At 39.9% G+C, this 19,074-nt stretch overlaps 2 protein-coding genes across 4 annotated transcripts in view; one reads left to right on the top strand and one right to left on the bottom strand.

Moving 5' to 3' along the window:
• Positions 1-19,074, top strand: part of SLC17A1 (solute carrier family 17 member 1) — a 144,810-nt gene that overhangs the window by 48,980 nt on the left and 76,756 nt on the right. Inside the window, exon 13 of one of the 3 annotated variants that reach the window (XM_068961159.1) lies at positions 2,488-2,606. The exons of 1 other annotated variant lie outside the window; for it this stretch is intronic. The gene's annotated coding sequence lies outside the window, so the exon portion shown is untranslated. Of the gene's footprint in view, positions 1-2,487; positions 2,607-19,074 lie in introns of those variants that run through there. One more of the 3 variants, XM_068961161.1, reaches the window with a different exon arrangement.
• Positions 91-18,761, bottom strand: SLC17A4 (solute carrier family 17 member 4). The gene is made up of 10 exons (XM_068961163.1): positions 18,612-18,761; positions 17,830-18,063; positions 17,661-17,748; positions 16,898-16,984; positions 14,446-14,564; positions 14,159-14,320; positions 3,264-3,396; positions 3,036-3,183; positions 2,130-2,220; positions 91-799 (listed from the first exon to the last, which is right to left on the bottom strand). The coding sequence occupies exons 1-10, from the start codon at positions 18,744-18,746 to the stop codon at positions 653-655; spliced, it is 1,344 nt and encodes a 447-aa protein (XP_068817264.1). The 5' UTR covers positions 18,747-18,761; the 3' UTR covers positions 91-652.

Genomic DNA, 19,074 nt, shown 5'->3' on the forward strand with positions numbered 1-19,074 from the left:
AGATTTTTATTGTGTAGGCATTATGGATTAATTCACTGGCCATTGATGAATAACTAAATCTCGAGCCCCTCTCCCCTCCCCAGATGTGGGATGGCGCAGCTGAAAGTTCCAACCTTCTAATCAAGTCTTGGTCTTTTGGCAACCAAGCCCCATCCTGAAGCTATCTAGAGCCCCCAGCCCCAAGTCATCTCATTTGTATACCACAAAGACACCTTGGTCACTCCAGAGATACTGAGGATCTTAGAAGCTCTTCTGTCTGGAACCAAGGAAAAAGACCAAATATTATAATAAAAGATTCTCCTCTCTTCCTTATCACTCAAGAAATTAACAAGGGTTTTAGGAGCTCTGTGCCATTTTAAGAAATATGTATTTCGTCTCTACCAAATATGTTGCAATAACAGTGAAAAGAATGGAGAACACATAGAAATTCAGACACACCTATGCTCTCAGGAGCTTAGAGTTAAATAACTAACCTTCCCCTCACCATCCCTTGTAAAATCTCCAGGCAGCATTTTCAGTATGACATAGTATATCAGCGAAGATACAGGAAGTAAAGCCAATTCAAGTTGAAAGGCTAATTAGTCAAGCAGGTATGAAAGGGGAATGTCCATGAGGGCAAACAGTGAACATCTAAGCGCTGGCATCTGAGGCGTCACTCGGTTCGCTCAGAAGCGGGTGCATGTCTGCATTTAGCCCAGTCTTGCACTTCTGCTTGGCCAAAAATGAGGTAGAAAATCAGGCCTAATACGCCCACAGCAGCTGAAAGTAAGAAGACATTTCTCCAACCAAGCTCTGGATCCTGGAGGCAGGAAACCACAAGTTATCAACAGTCTCCTTGTTCTTGTCCGTCCTGCTGCAGAAAGGCTCTGGCACCATGTTCCACTGACCCCACCCCCAACTCTGCCCTAAATTATATATTCCTGGTTGTTCCTAGAATTTCTGGTGCCCAGGCCTTTCCCTCTGCTGGAATGTTACTCCCCTCAGGTAGCCATTTATCTCACCCATGTGCTTGTTTCCCATTCTTGCTTACTTCCCGTTCTTCCCATTCTTACTTTTTCAGCCACCCCATTTAAAACTGTAACCCCACTCCACCTTATATGCCCTACTGTCCTCTCCTGCCTTACTTTTTCTCTTAGCACTTACCATCACTCAGTATATCATGTTTTTGTTTAGCTTATTTTCTGTTGTTATTTTTTGTCCCTACCATATCAACCTTACAAGGGCAGAGACTTTTGTTTTATTCATTTAAACATTGCATGGCTCATTCCAATATTCATTGCATACTTGTTGAATGAATAAGTGAGTAACAAGGGAAAGAAGGGCAATTTGAGAATTTCTATTTTAAACAGCCATTTTCTGACAGTGTCTTAGGGGCTGGAAGAGAACTGAAGGTTCAAACAAAGAAAGGACTTCATGTCAAAAAAAATACACTTTCTTTGTTATTCTCTATTCATTTTCCTGGCTTACTAGTAGAAACCGCAAGAAACTTAAAGAATGATTGTCATGTGAATGTCATATACATATTTCTCACAAAAAATCTGTACTGTCTGAGTCATATGAAATTGTCATCAGATGAATTTGTTTATTCTGACAACTTTAAATGCACCTCCCAGGACAGAAGGTTGTATGAGTGTAAAAACACTATGTAAGCAATATTGGGCAGAGGAATTGCTATACTAACCACTGGTGAACATATGTGCAAAGCGCAGATTGTGCTTTCACTCTGTCATCTACTCAGCATCTTGCTCATTTGTTCTATAAATATTTGTTGGGTTCCTACATAGGATAACCAACTCTTTCCAGATGCCTGGAACTTTCAAGGTTTTAGCATTAAAAGCTTCACATCCCAGGAAAGCCCTCAGCCCCAGGCAAATCAGAATGTTGGCTATTCTATACTTTACAATAAATGCTGTGATTATTCCTAGAAAATTTGATGATTAGCATGAGAAACTCATCTTCTAACAACTCATAAGGCATAAACTCATACAATGGAGCATTCTCCTTCACTTCATACCCTGAACATGTGGTGATTCCTCTGCATGAGATGAGCCTAGGGTGAGAATGTGAGGCTAGGTGACCTTTCTAGGTGACTCTTGTGACTATCATCATCATCAGAACATTTACCTTACCTGACTGATCAAAAATCCATTGACCATGGGAGAGATGGCTCCTGCCAGGTAAGAAAAGATCTGTGTTAGTGCCCTGAGTAAGGCACTGTACCTGGAAAAAGCAATATTCCTGTGTAAGCATAGAGTTCATATCAGCTGATCTGAGGCAACTCTGTGTTTATCTGGGGATTCCTGGGGCTGTGTTGGTCCTTAGTCAAACCTGAGTGAAATGTACTGACTAGTGATGCATATAATCCAGTGCCAGGATCTTGGATTTCCAGGGGGGTATAAATTGTACTAACTTGTCAACATTCTTTATACCAAATGCACAAATTGATGGTTGGCACCTACTTTATATGTTCTCTTGGCTTCTGCTAAGAAGCCTTGTTTTTAGGTATAAAAGATCTCTCATTGGATGAGACATTGGCTCCCCTAAGACCAAGGTATCTCCCATGTAATTTGGTGGTTCATTATCTGAAGATGAAGTGTGTCCTGTTGACTGTGAACGGTCCGTGGATGGTCCTTGGAAGTCTCACTCATCTCTGATATTTCCTATATCAGAGGTAAATGTTTCTCCTGCTATCCTCTACCTATATTAAAGGCTTACATAAGCATACCCTCTGAAGTTTATGAGTCCTTTCAGTGACCCAGTCCTGTGTAACTGCTGCATTCCCCAACAGAAAGAGATTGGCATGAGTCTCCCACAGTTGAACTGTGAGTGCAGCCACTGACTCCTGTTTTCATCTGGAAAAACTAATTTAATAGTGGTTGACGAGCTTTGGGTCCCTTCCAGGAGTTATTTGGATGAGGAGTGGTGCTGAAATTTCCTATGACCCATAGTACATGTCACATTTTACTCGTGTGTGTCAGAGCAGATTACTGGATATGAACTGAACTTCTGTGAGGATCAGGCAAAGGGATCCCTACCGAGGAGCAATATCCATGAAGTTGACAAGGGCTCCTGATTGGGAGAAGCTTTTGATGGCAGAAGATATTGTCAAGAAGGCTATTGTGGTGCTGAAGCTGGATCTAACCCAGAAAACAGATGTGAAGAGCACAGCTGGGAGGAGAACCCCTGGGGCAAGAGAACAAAGAGTGAATAGGAAGCTTCCCTAAGCCTCCCACATCCACCCCCATATCCACCTCAGTTCTTACCTATAGCAGTGAAGAGTTTCCTGATGGTATTGAGTCTGAGGATTTTTCTGGAGAGGAGAAAATCTGCCAGTAGACCTCCAGGGACAAGACAGATACAGGCAGAAGCAAACGGCAGGGCTGACAGTATCCCACTCTGAGAACCAGAACTGAGGTGAAGCGCATGCCTCACTACAGCCACCATGACATAGATTGATCCCTGGGTGGATTGTCTACATCTATAGCTTTTCTTGTATATACATAGCACTTTTAATAAAAACTGAAGTTACTAGAATGAGCCAATATAATTTTAGTGTCTGAGGAAAAATATACATTAAGTTCAGTTTGAAAAAAATGGACTTATGTTGTCATATGTAAGGATCTTGCGGAAATAGATATTAAAAAGAACAAAAGCTAAGTAGAAAAATAGTCAAAGGGTATGAAAGACAAGTTACTGGAGAAAAAAAAAAGTGATTCCTAAACGTATAATAGTAAAATTACTGTGAGATAACATTTTGTCAAATTGGCAAGAGTGCAACAGTTTTTTGACATGATCTGTGGTGATGCCAAGGGGAATCAGGCACTTCCAAATATTAATGCCCCATGGAAGGCAATTTGTTGATAAATATAAAAGTTTATAGAGGCGGGAGATCAAGATGGTGGAGTAAGAGAATGCAAAGCTCACGTCCCTATGAACACATCAAGAATACAACTACATGTGGAAAAATTCTCATTGAAAACAAACTGGAGACTGGCAGAAAGACTGCTATCCAACCAACACTGTAAGAAAGATCCACACAGAATTGGGTAGAAATGAAGAGAAGTGATCGGATCAGGACTTGCATCCTTAGGAGGGTACACAGAAGAGGGAGAATTGCATAGGTTCGGAGATGCTCCCTGGGGAGTGAGTGGTGAGAACCACATACTGAGTGCTACACCCTGGGGTCTGACACCAATAGGACAATTCCCCTTAGCTGATATTTTGAAAAATAGTGGGATTGATAGCCGGACTATTAAAAAAAGAAGAAAAAGAGAAACCTAGACTCCACTTAGGAAGAGAATGCACACACCTGCTTACTCCCAAAAAAAGGCAGAAGAAGCAGATTGAAACTGACAAGGACTCTGGCTGGTTTCCCACCACTGGGTAACACAGACATCAACCTGAGCAGAGCACCTGCTGCAGCCCCTCTTGCTCCCAATGCAGGTCCACACTGGGGAGAGGGCTGCCATGCCTGAGAAGAGTATGCAGTTGTGAGGGAGAGAGACAGCTCAGACTAAGCATAACATCTGAACATTGCTGCCTATGAAGGCAGCAGATCAGAAGCTGTCCAGGACTCTGACTGGTGCTGGGACTACCACAGCCCACACCCCAACTCATGCCAAGCACCCACTTCGGCTCCTCTTGCTCCAGCACTGTTTCTCCCTGGGTGAGGGTGCCAGTGCTGGGAGTGGGGAGAGCACACAGAGAAGGAATGTAACAAGATCAGACCAACCCTCAAGGCTTTTGACCCAGAAACTTGGGACCCACCCACCCGCCCTCCCCCACACAAACAGTGTGGTGTTGGCTGTCAAACAGGAGAAGTCCTGGCTCACAACTGGCTCTTGCTGTAGCCCTTCTACCTCTAGTTCTACCTCCTACTCTTGTGACAGCTACCAGCAAACCATGGGGAAGAGTGACTCATGGTCAACATTGAACCTAGCTTTCCCACCAAAGACACTGGGCACAACAGACTGCACAGGGATGCTTCTACATAAGGACACCCCTTCAAGTTTGAGATAGGTAACTGTTTCACTTAATTTCATAGATACAGAGAAGATTAAGCAAAAGGAAAAGACAGAGGAATTTAATTCAAACAGCTAATGAAACAAATAATGTATCAGAGTTCAAATAATTAGTAATAAGAATGCTAATCTGAATTAGAAAAATAAACATAGTGATAATTTTAATGAAATTAAAAACATACTGAAAAGAATTAACAGACTAGATGATACAGAAGCATGCATATGTGATCTGGAAGATAGAATAATGGAAATCAGCAATCAGAGCTGCAAAAAGAAAGAGTTTAAGAGATCTCATGATTTGTACTACAAGAGTCCCAGAAAAAGAAGAACAAAAAGAGAGAGAGGTCAAAAATGTGTATATTTGATAAAATTGTGGCAGAAACCTTTCCAAACCTGAAGAAAGAAATATATCCAGGTACAAGAAGCACAAAGTGTTCCAAACAAGATCAACCTAAACAGAGCCACACCAAGACATATTATAATCAAAGTGACAAAAATTAAAGATGAAAAGATAATTCTAAAGGCAGCAAGAGAAAAGCAGTTATATACAAGGGAACCCCTGTAAGACTATTGGCTGATTTCCTGCAGAAGCTTCCTTTTGGTCTCAAAAGGAAATGGCATGATGTATTTTAAGTGCTGAAAGGGGAAAACCTGCAATTAGGATACTCTACCCTGCAAGAGTATCATTTAGAATTGAAAGAGAGAAAACTTCTTAGACAAGCAAAAACTAAGAGTTAATCAATACTAACTAAACCTACCCAAAAAGAAATGTTAAAATGTCCTCTCTAAGTGAAAAGAAAAGGCTACAACAAGAAGTTAAAATCTATAGGAAAGCCTAAGTCCCACTGGTAAAAGAAAATAGTAAAGGCTGTAGATCAACCATTTGAATAGTCTAGCATGAATATTAAAAGACAAAAAAAGAAATGTAAAATCGACTATTAAAAAAGTGAAAGGATAAGCATAAAGATGTAAAATATGGAATGTAAAAAATACAAAGCATGGAGGAAGGAAGTAAAATTGTAAATATTTTAGAATGAGTTTGAACTTAAATGACTACCAGTTTAAAACAAGTAGATACAGGTAAACATACATGAGCCTTATAGTAACCACAAATCAGAAACCTACAGTAGATACAGAAGAAAAAAAAAAAAAAACACGTGAGAGAGAGAGAGAGAGAAAGGAACAAGGATACCACTAAAACATCAAGCCACAAGGTAATAAACTAAAAATAAAGGAGTAGGAAAGAAGTACAGAAACAACCAGGAAACAAGTAACAAAATGGCAATAAGTATATATCTACCAATAATCACTTTAAATGTCAATGGGCTAAATGCTCCAAACAAAAGACACAGGGCAGGTAATTGGATTAAAAATCAAGACCCATCTGTATGCTGCCTGCAGAGACTCATTTCAGAGTTAAAAGACACATACAGATTGAAAGTGAGGGGCTGAGAAAAGATACATCATGAAAACAGCATGATAAAATGGTGGTGGCAGCACTCATATTAGACAAAACAGACTTTAAAACAAAATCTGGAACAAAAAAACAAAGGAGATTATATAATGATAAAGGGATCAGTACAAGAAGATACAACACTTTCTAACATATATGCAATAGGAGCACCTAAATATATAAAGCAAATATTAACAGACATAAAGGGAGAAATTGACAATAATACAATAATAGTATTAACACATCAGTTACATTAATGGACAGATAATTCAGACAGAAAATCAGTAAGGAAACAGTGGTCATAAATGACACAATAGACCAGTTGGGTTTACAGGACATTCCATCCGGAAACAGCAGAATACACATTGAAAAGTTGCACTTGAAAAGTTCTCCAGAATGGATCACATGTCAGGCTACAAAACAAGTTTCAGCAAATTTTACAGGATAGAAATTGTATCAGGCATTTTTCCCAACCACAATGGTATGAAACTATAAATCAATTATAGGAAGAAAAAATAGGGAAAACAAACATGTGGAGACTAAAGAACATTTTACTTTTTTAAAAAGTGTCAATGAAGAAATCAAAGAGGTAATCAGAGTACCTGGAGGCAAATGAAAATGGAACCACAATACTCCAAAATCCATGAGATGCAGCAAAAGCAACTCTAAGAAAACAATGAAAACATGACAACTCAAAACCCATGGGATGCAGCCAAAGCAGTCCTAAGAGGGAAGTTTTTAGGAATACAATCCTACCTCAAGAAACAAGAAAAACATCGAATAGACAGCCTAACTTTACACCTAAAACAACTGGAAAAGAACAAAAAAACCCCCAAATTAATGGAACGAAATCATAAAGATCCAAGCAGAAATAAAAATAAATGAAAGAAACAATACTAAAGATTAAAAGCACTAAAAGCTGGTTCATTGAGAAGACAAAATTGACAAACCTTTGGCCAGACTCATCAAGAAAAAAAGAATCACATAAAAATTAGAAATGAAAAGGAAAGGTTACAACAGACAATGCAGAATTACAAAGGATTATAAGAAACTATTATGAACAACTAAATGGCAATAAAATGGATAACCTGGAAGAAATGGACAGATGGACAGATTCTTAGAAAAATTCAGTCTTCCAAGACTGAAACAGGAAAGTAATAGAAATTATTAACAACCCAACTGCAAGCACTGAAATTGAAGCTGCGGTCAAAAATCTCCCAAAAAAGAAAAGCCCAGGACCAGATGGCTTCACAGGAGAATTCTATCAAACATTTAGAAAAGAGTTAATGTCTATCCTTCTAAAACTGTTTCAGAAAATTTCAGAGGAAGGAACACTTCCAAACTCATTCTACAAGGCCACCATCACCCTGATACTAAAACCAGACAAAGACAACACAAAAAAAGAAAACTACAGGCCAATGTCAGTGATGAACATAGGTGCAAAAATCCTCAACAAAATTTTAGCAAAGAGAATTCAGCAACACATAAAAAAGCTCGTACACCATAGTCAAGTTAGGTTTATTCCAGGGATGCAAAGATTATTCAGTACATGCAAATCATTAACAAATTGAAGGATTAAAAGCCTTCAATGATAATCTCAATAGATGCAGAAAAAGCCTTTGACAAAACTCAACACCCATTTATGATTAAAACTCTTGAAAAAATGGGCATAGAGGGAACCTACCTCAACACAGTAAAGGCCATTGATGATAGTATTGTAGCAGTAGTGAGAGTCACTCAGTCGTGTCCAACTCTTGTGACCCCATGGACTGTAGCCGGCCAGGTTTCTCTGTCCATGGGATTCTCCAGGCAAGAATACTGGGGTGGGTTGCCATTTCCTTCTCCAGGGGATCTTCCCAGACCAGGAATCGAATCCATGTCTCCTGCACTGCAGGCAGATTCTTTACCAACTGAGCAAGGAGAGAAGCCCTATATATGATAAGCCTATAGCAAACATTATTCTCAATGGTGGAAAACTGAAAGCATCCCCCCTAAAATCAGGAACAAGACAAGGGTGTCCACTTTTGCCACTATTATTCAAAATAGTTCTGTAAGTCCTAGCTACAGCAATCAGAGAAGAAAAAGAAAAGGAATCCAGATTGGAAAAGAAGAAGTAAATCTCTCACTGTTTGCAGATGACATGATACTGTACATAGAAAACCCTAAGGATAGTATCAGAAAATTACTAGAACTAATCAGTGAATTAAGCAAAGTTGCAGAATACAAAATCAATGCACAGAAATCACTTGCATTTTTATATACTAACAATGAAAATTAGAGAAATTAAGGAAAAAATCCTATTCACCATTGCAACAAAAAGATATCTAGGAATAAACTTACCTAAGGAGACAAAAGAACTGTGCACAGAAAATTATAAGACACTGATGAAAGAAATCAAAGATGACATAAACTGATGGAGAGATATTCCTGTTCCTGGATAGGAAGAATCAATATTGTGAAAATGACTATGCTACCAAACACAATCTACAGATTTAGTGCAATCCCTATCAAATTGCCAATGACATTTTTCACAGAACTAGAACAAAAAATTTCACAATTCATATGGAAACACAAGAGACCTCTAATAGCCAAAGCAGTCTTGTGAAAGAATGGAGCTGGAGGAAATCAACCTTCCTGATTTCAGATTATACTACAAAGCTACAGTCATCAAGACAGTATGGTACTGGCACAAAAAACAGAAATATAGACCAATGGAACAAGATAGAAAGTCCAGAAATAAACCTGTGTACCTATGGGTACCTTATTTTTGACAAAGGAGTCAAGAACATACAATGGAGCAAAGACAGCCTCTTCAATAAATGGTGCTGAGAAAACTGAGCCACTATATGTAAAAAAATGAAATTAGAACACACCCTAACACCATACAAAAAGGTAAACTCAAAATGGATTAAAGACCTAAATGTAAACCAGAAACTATAAAACTATTAGAGGAAAATATAGGCAGAAGACTTAGCATAAATCAAAGCAAGATCCTCTATGACCCACCTCCTGCTGCTGCTGCTGCTGCTGCTAAGTTGCTTCAGTCATGTCCGACTCTGTGCGACCCCATAGATGGCAGCCCACCAGGCTCCCCCGTCCCTGGGATTCTCCAGGCAAGAACACTGGAGTGGGTTGCCATTTCCTTCTCCAATGCATGAAAGTGAAAAGTGAAAGGGAAGCCGCTCAGTTGTGTCCAACTCTCAGTGACCCCGTGGGCTGCAGCCCACCAGGCTCCTCTGTCCACGGGATTCTCCAGGCAAGAGTACTGGAGTGGGATGCCACTGCCCTCTCCGATGACCCACCTCCTAGAGTAATGGAAATAAAAACAAAAGTGAACAAGTGGGACCTGATTAAACATAAAAGCTTTTGCACAGCAAAGGAAACTATAAACAAGGTGAAAAGACAACCCTCAGAATGGGAGAAAACAATAGCAAATGAGAAAACTGACAAAGGATTCATTTCTAAAATATACAAGCAGCTCATACAACTCAATACCAGAAAAACAAACAACCCAATCAAAAAGTGGGGAAAAGACCTAAACAGACATTTCTCCAAAGAAGACAAACAGATGGCTAACAAGCACATGGAAAGATGCTCAACATCACTCATTAGATGCAAATCAAAACTACAATGAGATCACCTCACACCAGTCAAAATGACCATCATCAAAAAGTCTACAAACAATTAATGCTGGAGAGGGTGTGAAGAAAAGGGAATGCTCTTGCACTGTTGGTGGGAATGTAAATTGATACAGCCACTATGGAAGACGTTATGGAGATTCCTTAAAAAACTAGGAATAAAACCACCATATGACCCAGCAATCCCACTTCTAGGCATATACCCTTAGGAAACCAAAATTGAAAGAGACGCATGTATCACATTGTTCATTGCAGCACTACTTACAATAGCTATAACATGGAAGCAGACTAGATGCCCATAGACAGATGAATGGATAAAGAAGTTGTAGTACATATACACAATGGAATATTACTCAGCCATAAAAAGGAACACCTTTGAGTCAGTTCTAATGAGGTGAATGAACCCAGAACCTATTACACAGAATGAAGTAAGTCAGAAAGAGAAAGATAAATATCATATTCTAATGCACATATACAGAATCTAGAAAAATGGTACTGAAGAATTTCCTTACAGGGCAGCAATGGAGAAACAGACATAGAGAATAGACTTATGGACATGGGGAGGAGGGAAGAGAGGGTGAGATGTATGGAAAGAGTAACATGGAAACTTACATTACCTTATGTAGAATACATAGCCAACGGAAATTTGCTGTATGGCTCAGGAAACTCAAACCCGCGCTCTATATCAACCTAGAGGGATGGGATGGGGAGGGAGATGGGAGGGAGGCTCAAAAGGGAGGGGCTGCCGGGAGAAATATCAATAACCTCAGATATGCAGATGACACCACCCTTATGGCAGAAAGTGAAGAGGAACTAAAAAGCCTCTTCATGAAAGTGAAAGAGGAGAGTGAAAAAGTTGGCTTAAAGCTCAACATTCAGAAAACGAAGATAATGGCATCCGGTCCCATCACTTCATGGGAAATAGATGGGGAAACAGTGGAAACAGCGTCAGACTTTATTTTGGGGGACTCCAAAATCACTGCAGATGGTGATTGCAGCCATGAAATTAAAACACGCTTACTCCTTGGAAGAAAAGTTATGACCAACCTAGATAGCATATTCAAAAGCAGAGACATTACTTTGCCGACTAAGGTCCGTCTAGTCAAGGCTATCATTTTTCCTGTGGTCATGTATGGATGTGAGAGTTGGACTGTGAAGAAGGCTGAGCACCGAAGAATTGATGCTTTTGAACTGTGGTGTTGGAGAAGACTCTTGGGAGTCCCTTGGACTACAAGGAGATCCAACCAGTCCATTCTGAAGGAGATCAACCCTGGGATTTCTTTGGAAGGAATGATGCTAAAGCTGAAACTCCAGTACTGTGACCACCTCATGCGAAGAGTTGACTCATTGGAAAGACTCTGATGCTGGGAGGGATTGGGGGCAGGAGGAGAAGGGGACAACAGAGGATGAGATGGCTGGATGGCATCACTGACTCGATGGACGTGAGTCTGAGTGAACTCCGGGAGTTGGTGATGGACAGGGAGGCCTGGCGTGCTGCGATTCATGGGGTCGCAAAGAGTCAGACATGACTGAGCGACTGAACTGAACTGAAAGCATTTATCATTCAAGGGGGGAAAAAAAACAGTTCTAAGAGCAAAGTTTATGGCCTTTCTCAAGAAAAGTCTCAAAATCTGGAATCTGAAAGAACAAAAAGTGTCCAGAGTCAGCAGAAGGAAAGAAATGATAAAAATTAAAAAGGAAATAAAATATAGATCAGAAATAAATAGCTATAGAAAAGATCTGTGGAACCAAACGTTGGTTTTTCTAAAGGATAAACAAACTTGATAAAGAGCCAAGATACCAAGAAGAAAAGAGAGAGGACCCAAATAAAATAAGAAATCAAAGAGGAAAAATAACACTCAATACCATAAATACAAAAAAAATTAAAAGAATACAATGAATAGTTATATGCCAACAATTTGGATAATCTAGAAGAAATAGATACATTTCTAGAAACATACATGACTGAACCAAGAATAGACAATCTGAACAGACCAGTCAGTAGTGATGAAATTTAATTTTTAATTAAAATAATAAACTCCCAGTAGCAAAAGTCCAGGACAAAATGGCTTCACAGGGGAGTTCTATCAAACATATAAAGATGAGCTCATACCTACCTTTCTCAAACTATTCCTAAAAAATGGAAAGGGTGGAGGAAACACTCCCAAATTCATTCTATGAGACCACCATTACCCTATACCAAAACCAGATAAAGACCCTACAATAAAAGAAAATTACAGGCCAATATCCTGATTAATATAGAAAAAAAATACCCTAAACAAAATATTAACAAACCAAATCTGATGATGTAAAAAAGAATCATACCCAATCATCAAGTAAGATTTATTCCAGGAATACAAGGATGGGTCAGTATTCACAAATCAATCAATGTGAGACATCATGCTAACAGAAGGAATAGTAAAAATCACATAATCAATAGATGCAGAATAAAAGTATTTGACAGTTTAATAGCCATTCATGATAAAAATTCTCATCAAAATTGGGACATACCTCAACATAATAGAAGGCTGAGAAAACAGGGCAGTTTGGGGAAGGAATGAGAGTAAGATTTTTCACCATATCTTTTTATATATTTCTTAAATGTTATTATTTCAATTCCTAAATCAAAATGTTATTAAAGAAAATCCAAAATCCTTTGTTGTACATAATCCAGACAATGAAAAGGATCTCACTGTCAAATGGTCCAAGATGTTTATTTTACAGATGAGTATACCAAAGCCTGGAGAAGGAAATGGCAGCCCACTCCAGTATTCTTGCCTGGGAAACTCCATGGACAGAGGAGCCTTGCCAACTATAGTCCATGAGGTTGCAAAGAGTCAGGCACAACAAAGAGTGGGCAAAGAGTTGTAGTGACAAAAACAATAACAAACCAAGACCATCAAGGTTACTGAGAAAAATACCCTGAGACCAATGGGACTCAAGACCTCTTGATTTCTCAAGCTGGGGAAACCCTGCTGTCTGTTCTAAACTTGCCCTTCTAATCATTCCCTCATCACCCTCTTTCTCAGCCTTGGCTTCTGAGATTAAAGAAGCTACCCCACTTCGCACCAGGGACCAATCGCTTCCAACAGTCGGCCTCAGGGTGTCTAGCTCTCAGCACTGGCATCCTGCTTGTCTAGACCTCCTGTCTCCTGATTCCTTTGCCTAGGATTCTGGTTTCAATTACCTGCTGCTGGCTCCCCCCTTCCTCCTTTGGGAAGACCCTAGCTACTGTGTCCTTGGGCTTTCTGATCTCAGGACCTCCAGACTGTTTGCATGTGTGCTCTCTAGACTCCGACCTTGGGAAAGGTCAGTTCTTTGTTGACCACTTAGCATGGTTTCACCAGATGAGCCCCAGTTTTTGTACAAAGGATAAGGATGAAACACTAATTCAGTAACCTAGTGAAGTGTCACTAACAAGCTAGAAGATGATACACCCTTCACCAATTTCAAGACACTCAGATGGCAGGAATTGATAGGCTCTTTTCAGCCATTCAGAGCATCTGTTCACTTTGTGAAAATGTGTACAGAAAAAGAAAATGTGTACGTATTGTATAGACAGCTGTACACATGTGCAGTTTTCACACTTTTCTTTATATCTGTTACACTGGAATAAAATGTTTTTCTAAAAAAACATTTTCCACAAGTTTTTGGTACAAGTCCTATTTGGAACTTTATGTCCTTTTAATGTCATAACATTGTTTATGCTTCGCTGTCACAGCCTTCTCAAAGGCAAATTTTTATTGTTTTATCATTTATGCTGCCAGCAGAATGTCTTGTTTGCAAATGTTGATTGGATTGAACATAAAAATTTCTGCATAGGTCCCTCAAAAAATATGCTATTCTATGAATGGCAAGCTGACCTAGAGCCATACCATTCTGCCCCCAATAAGCAGTAGGACACGTTGAGTTGAATCAGAATTCAAGTGAATCAGGTATCATTTCCTCCATGAAGACCCTTGGCCTAAACCTGTGACTGTAGGAGAGAGAAGAAAGGATTATATATAAAGCAACAGAAGAACAGAATGAGTTTCCTCCATACTTACATCTCTGATGTTAGCTTGAAGTACAGAGGTGATGAATGTTGGTAAGTATGACGTCTGGACAAAAAAATGCCAGTAATCACTGAAGTAAAAGATGAGAATGCTCCAAAGTGGTAGCGATTTGATCATAGCTTTTGTGGGAAGAGACCAGCCTGGTGGAGAACCCTGGAAGAAAGTACATATCAATATCAGATATGTATCTGAAGATCAGAGCTCTGCTCTACTGAAGTCTTCACCACTGAGACATCCAGACAGACATGGGGAAATGGCAGAGGAGTTCCCCAGTGCACCTCTTGAGCCAGTGAACAGACGATATATTCCTTCTCTCTAGGGCTAATAAATGGATGATTCACAGGGTCATCATAAATGACAGCAAACCAGAGAAAAGAACAGACACAGCCAATTCCACCTTTAAAAAGAAAAAGAAAAAGGTTCTACTTAGCACAGAATTGGACTTCTATCAGTTTGATTCTGCCTTGAGATGATTCCTGTCATTAACACAATGGCCCCAAACTCCCCTCCTTCTTGCACGTATCCCTTGCATAGGCTTATCATAGATGGAGGGTACTTCCTTACCACTTGACTTTTGTCTTGGCCATGTAACTTGCTTTTGCCAGTGGCATGGGGCAATTCAGAGGCTAGGCTTTAGGAAGCACTGCGTTTTTTTCACTTGTCCTCTTGTGCCTTAGCCATTGGCATGGGAAGAACATGCTCCAGCTCTCTAAGGCAGATGAGAAACACAGAGAGCAGACCTGCTGAGCTGTCCCACAAAACTAAGAGACTAAATGGTTGTTTAAAATCAGAGTTTGGGGAGGTTTTGAAATGCACCAGTAGTAAGGCTGTACATTGTTGCTAAAAGTTATTAGTGTGTTCATCCCATGTGCTTGAAAGTGCCCTCAACTGTTGAAGTTACCAGTCAGCATCCCTCCTGCTAGTCATGCTTCACAAAGTTTATGTTTTATTAAATCTTTTCTTATTTATCTCTAACACTTAATGGTTAGCAGCAGTATATATAGTATATATGCAGCTGATTACCCAGGTAATTTCTGGATATAGAATGAAATGAATCCTCAGTAAAGAAATTGTGTAATATATACATTATTACAGTGTTGGACAACTCAACATTATTAGTATTGAGTGGAAACATTCATTCCCTTTTTAGAATCTTAACGGAGTCTTCTTCTCTTCACTTGTTAGCTTGTTGTTTATACAGTCCTTCCCAAATATAGAACAGCCACCATATACAAGGCAGTTGGCTACATGTTGAGAATAAAAGAGTATAAAAACATGATCTTGTCATCAAGGAACTTAAAAGCAAGAGGGGAGGGGAGTGAGAGAGATGAAAACGAACTCTGTTGCACGTTGAAGATGGAGGATGTTAACATTGATTCAGCAATATTTAGTGAGTTCTTATTTTATGTATATTATTTACCTTTTCCCAAAACCGGGAGCACAGAAAGCCTCTCTCATTCCCTGAAAACTTTGTAACCTGCCCTTCTGAAAGTTTCCATGACAGAGCCTTTGAAGGCTGATATGCTATAGTATAGTAAACAATCTTCATACACTTTTATTCTCAGCAAAATTACTGACCTGATGTTATAAGAATCCTGGATCTAAGACTATTATCCTCTAATGAAAACACCAGTGAGACCAGTAAGTTCCACTGGAATCAGGCAGTTTGCAGATGGGATTCCGGAGAATGTTCAAAAATCAAACAAACACAAAGATTAGCTGAAAGCATTTGGGAAGATTTCACACAGGGCTGGGTAAAGGCAAAATTGTGTGGTAGAATGTCACCTCTGGAACACTGTGATCTTCGGAAACTTTCCCAACATCTCTATATTATTGTCCACTCCTGAGCCTCACATGATCTGCTCTGTCCTGCAGCCTCTACTGATTGACTCTCTACTCCAATCAGTACTTTACCTATGATTACATCATATTGGGTTTCCCAGGTGGCAGAGATAAAGAATCTGCCTGCCAATGCAGGAGACACGGAGTTTAATCCCTGTCAGGCAGATCCTCTAGAGAAGGGAATGACAACCCAGTCTTGTATTCTTGCCTGGGAAATCCCATGGACAGAGGAGCCTGGCAGGCTACAGTCCATGGGGTCACAAAGAGTCTGACACACCTGAGCAACTGAGCATGCATGAAGGTCAAATTCCCATAATTTTCTGGTTGTAGTAATAACAGAAATTTAAAAGAATGTACTGAATAAATTTTTGTTGTTTAGTTGCTAAGTCGTGTCCTACGCTTTTGCAACCCCATGGACTGTAGCCCACCGGGCTCCTGTGTCAATGGAATTTCCCAAGCAGGAATACTGGAGTGGGTTGCCATTTCCTTCTCCAGGGGATCTTCCTGATCCAGGGATTGAACCCGTGTCTCCTGCATTGGCAGGCGGATTCTTTACCACTGAATAACTGAGGAAGCATTAAATAAACAGCATAACTAAAAATATAATCTCACTAAGATTATATATGCAGCATTTATGAAAGAAATCCCTCTGATGTCCTTTGTGGGTTCAATTAATTAAAGGAACATGCCTTTAAACTCATCAGGTTATTCTAGCTCTACACTCAGGATATTAAAACTTAAGTGTCACTTGCAAGATTCACCATATGATTAGCTCTGAACATTATCTACTAGGATTTGGTTAACCATAGATGACCTGCATCACAGAAATCATGCCCAGCAGTCTCGATCATAAAACAAAATTCTGAGATTTGAAAAGCACAAACTCACCAAAGATATAGAAGACATAAGGCCATCCTATAGTCTGGCAGAGGTAACCACCGACAAGGAAGATGATGAAGCAGCCCAGCACTGACCCTAAACAAAAAATGTGAAGATGTTCTGGGTGAGAAGGTCAGACTTGAGACTCTAGGTGCTTCCTGTAGACCAATGTCATTACAAAGCTAAGCTGCAACCCAGACTACCTAAGTTAGATTCTGCTCCTTCACTAGTAGCTGTGTGATTCTGGAAAAGTCATCAGTCTGTTTGTGTCTCTTATTCCCTTATGTGTGAAATGGAAATAATTATATGTTACTGAGTTGCAAGATTGCTTTGAGACTAAAATGAAATTAAAAGCACTTGCAAGAATGGTGCCCAGGAAGCATTTGGTTATGATCAAGAAAGATAGGATAGTTTAGGTTAGCTCCTGTAAAGCAGGGAGACAGAGTATTTAGGGTGTTAAGGTTTGGCTTCTGTTGATAGGCTGTGGCAGAGTACTCTTGGACAGAGCATAGTGAAAGTTGCTAAAAAGTCATGTCCAACTCTGTCCAGTCCACCCAGTGCCGTGTAGGTGTCCGACTCTTTGCAACCCCATGGACTATACAGTCCATGAAATTCTCTAGGCCAGAATACCAGAGTGTGTAGCCTTTCCCTTCTCCAGGGGATCTTCCCAACTCAGGGATCGAACCCAGGTCTCCCGCATTGCAGGCAGATTCTTTACCAGCTCAGCCACAAGGGACAGAGTATACAAGGTGATAATTACAGTATCAATTACCTGCTATAGCAATGGTGATGAGTTGACTCCTTTCTTGTGGTGGAGCCCATCTAGCCCAGATTGAATACTGACTTGTTAGTAATGCAACCTGAAATAAAAAGTCGATTCTTGGCTATCTGAGGTCATTTTGGAACCTAATTCTATGTGTACTTAGAAAAGGTCTTGGTACCTGGACTATGCCTTGGATGACCCGTAGGACAATGAGCACAGTCACTCCAGTATCAGCTGCTAGTGGAGTGAAGAGGGCCAGGACTGAGGTAATAAACATGCAGGTACCAGACAAATACCTGGTTCCAAATACTTCAGCCATATAGCTACTGGGAATTGGAGCCAAGAATGAGCCATAGTTGAGTGAGCTGAGGATGATCCCCTGAATTTCAGGACTCCAGTCATACACAGCAGCCTAGATGACAAAGAGAAACTCACTGTTTGACTAGAGACTCAACAGTTTTTATCGTGAGGACTTAAGATACAAGAAAATGATTGGCAGTTCTCTTTCCTTTTACCTCTCTCCAATTCCTCAATCTACTAATTTTATCAGTAAAACCTAAATATATGCCCAATGTACTGTTTCCCTTACTCACTTTCCCCAGCTACACAATTAACTGAGAACCTGTAAAGAAAGAAAACTTACAAAGAAGGAGGCATTATAGGCAAGGTAATAAAAAAAATATGTGAAGAAAGAGAAAATAGACATAAATCTGTAGAACGTACTTTTTGGTGATTTTCATCATTGTAGGGGAAGAATTTACCTCCACTAAATGCTAAAGATCTGTTCCTTTCATTCTAACTGTAATCCCTAGGTACACTTACAGACACTAGTATAAAATCTCAGATGCGTATTATGCTTTTGTGTAATATGGTTCTTTGAACATAGTATATATTAGCACATAACTCTTTAGGTCAAAACATTTGAGTCAAAGAAAGGATCCAGAGTTTCATTAAACTTACCACTGCCTTAGATTCGTTCAGAGTTTCGTTCCAGTTGTCCTGGGAGTTAATGGGTGGCCTCTCTGTGGAGGCATTGGGTGAACTGGGCAGAGCTGTGTTGTTCACCATAACTGGCAAGGCAATGCTCATGTTCATTTGTTGGGTGGAAATCGAAAGATTACACAGATGCAGGATAAGGGCTAGCCCATGTCGAACTGAACAAAAGCCTGAGACAAGAAGTACAGAAAGTCTTACAAAAGGGTGCTTTTGTCCCACCCTTCCTAAGTCTGGATGTGGAAGAAGATTGCAGTCTGTCTGTGAAGCAGAAATGCAGAGAGAGCAGAAGTGACTCTGTCAGTGTTCAGCAAACACCTGTACCCCTTGGAGTACGGGGGTGGGGAGTGGATAACTCCATCAGAACCATTACTTAAGTAGAGACTTGAAGAATATATGGAATTGGCCAGAGCGAACAAAAGAAAGAGTT

The sequence above is a fragment of the Capricornis sumatraensis genome, chromosome 22 (genome assembly GCF_032405125.1).
Source record: "Capricornis sumatraensis isolate serow.1 chromosome 22, serow.2, whole genome shotgun sequence".
In the NCBI taxonomy this organism is placed as follows: Eukaryota; Metazoa; Chordata; class Mammalia; order Artiodactyla; family Bovidae; genus Capricornis; species Capricornis sumatraensis.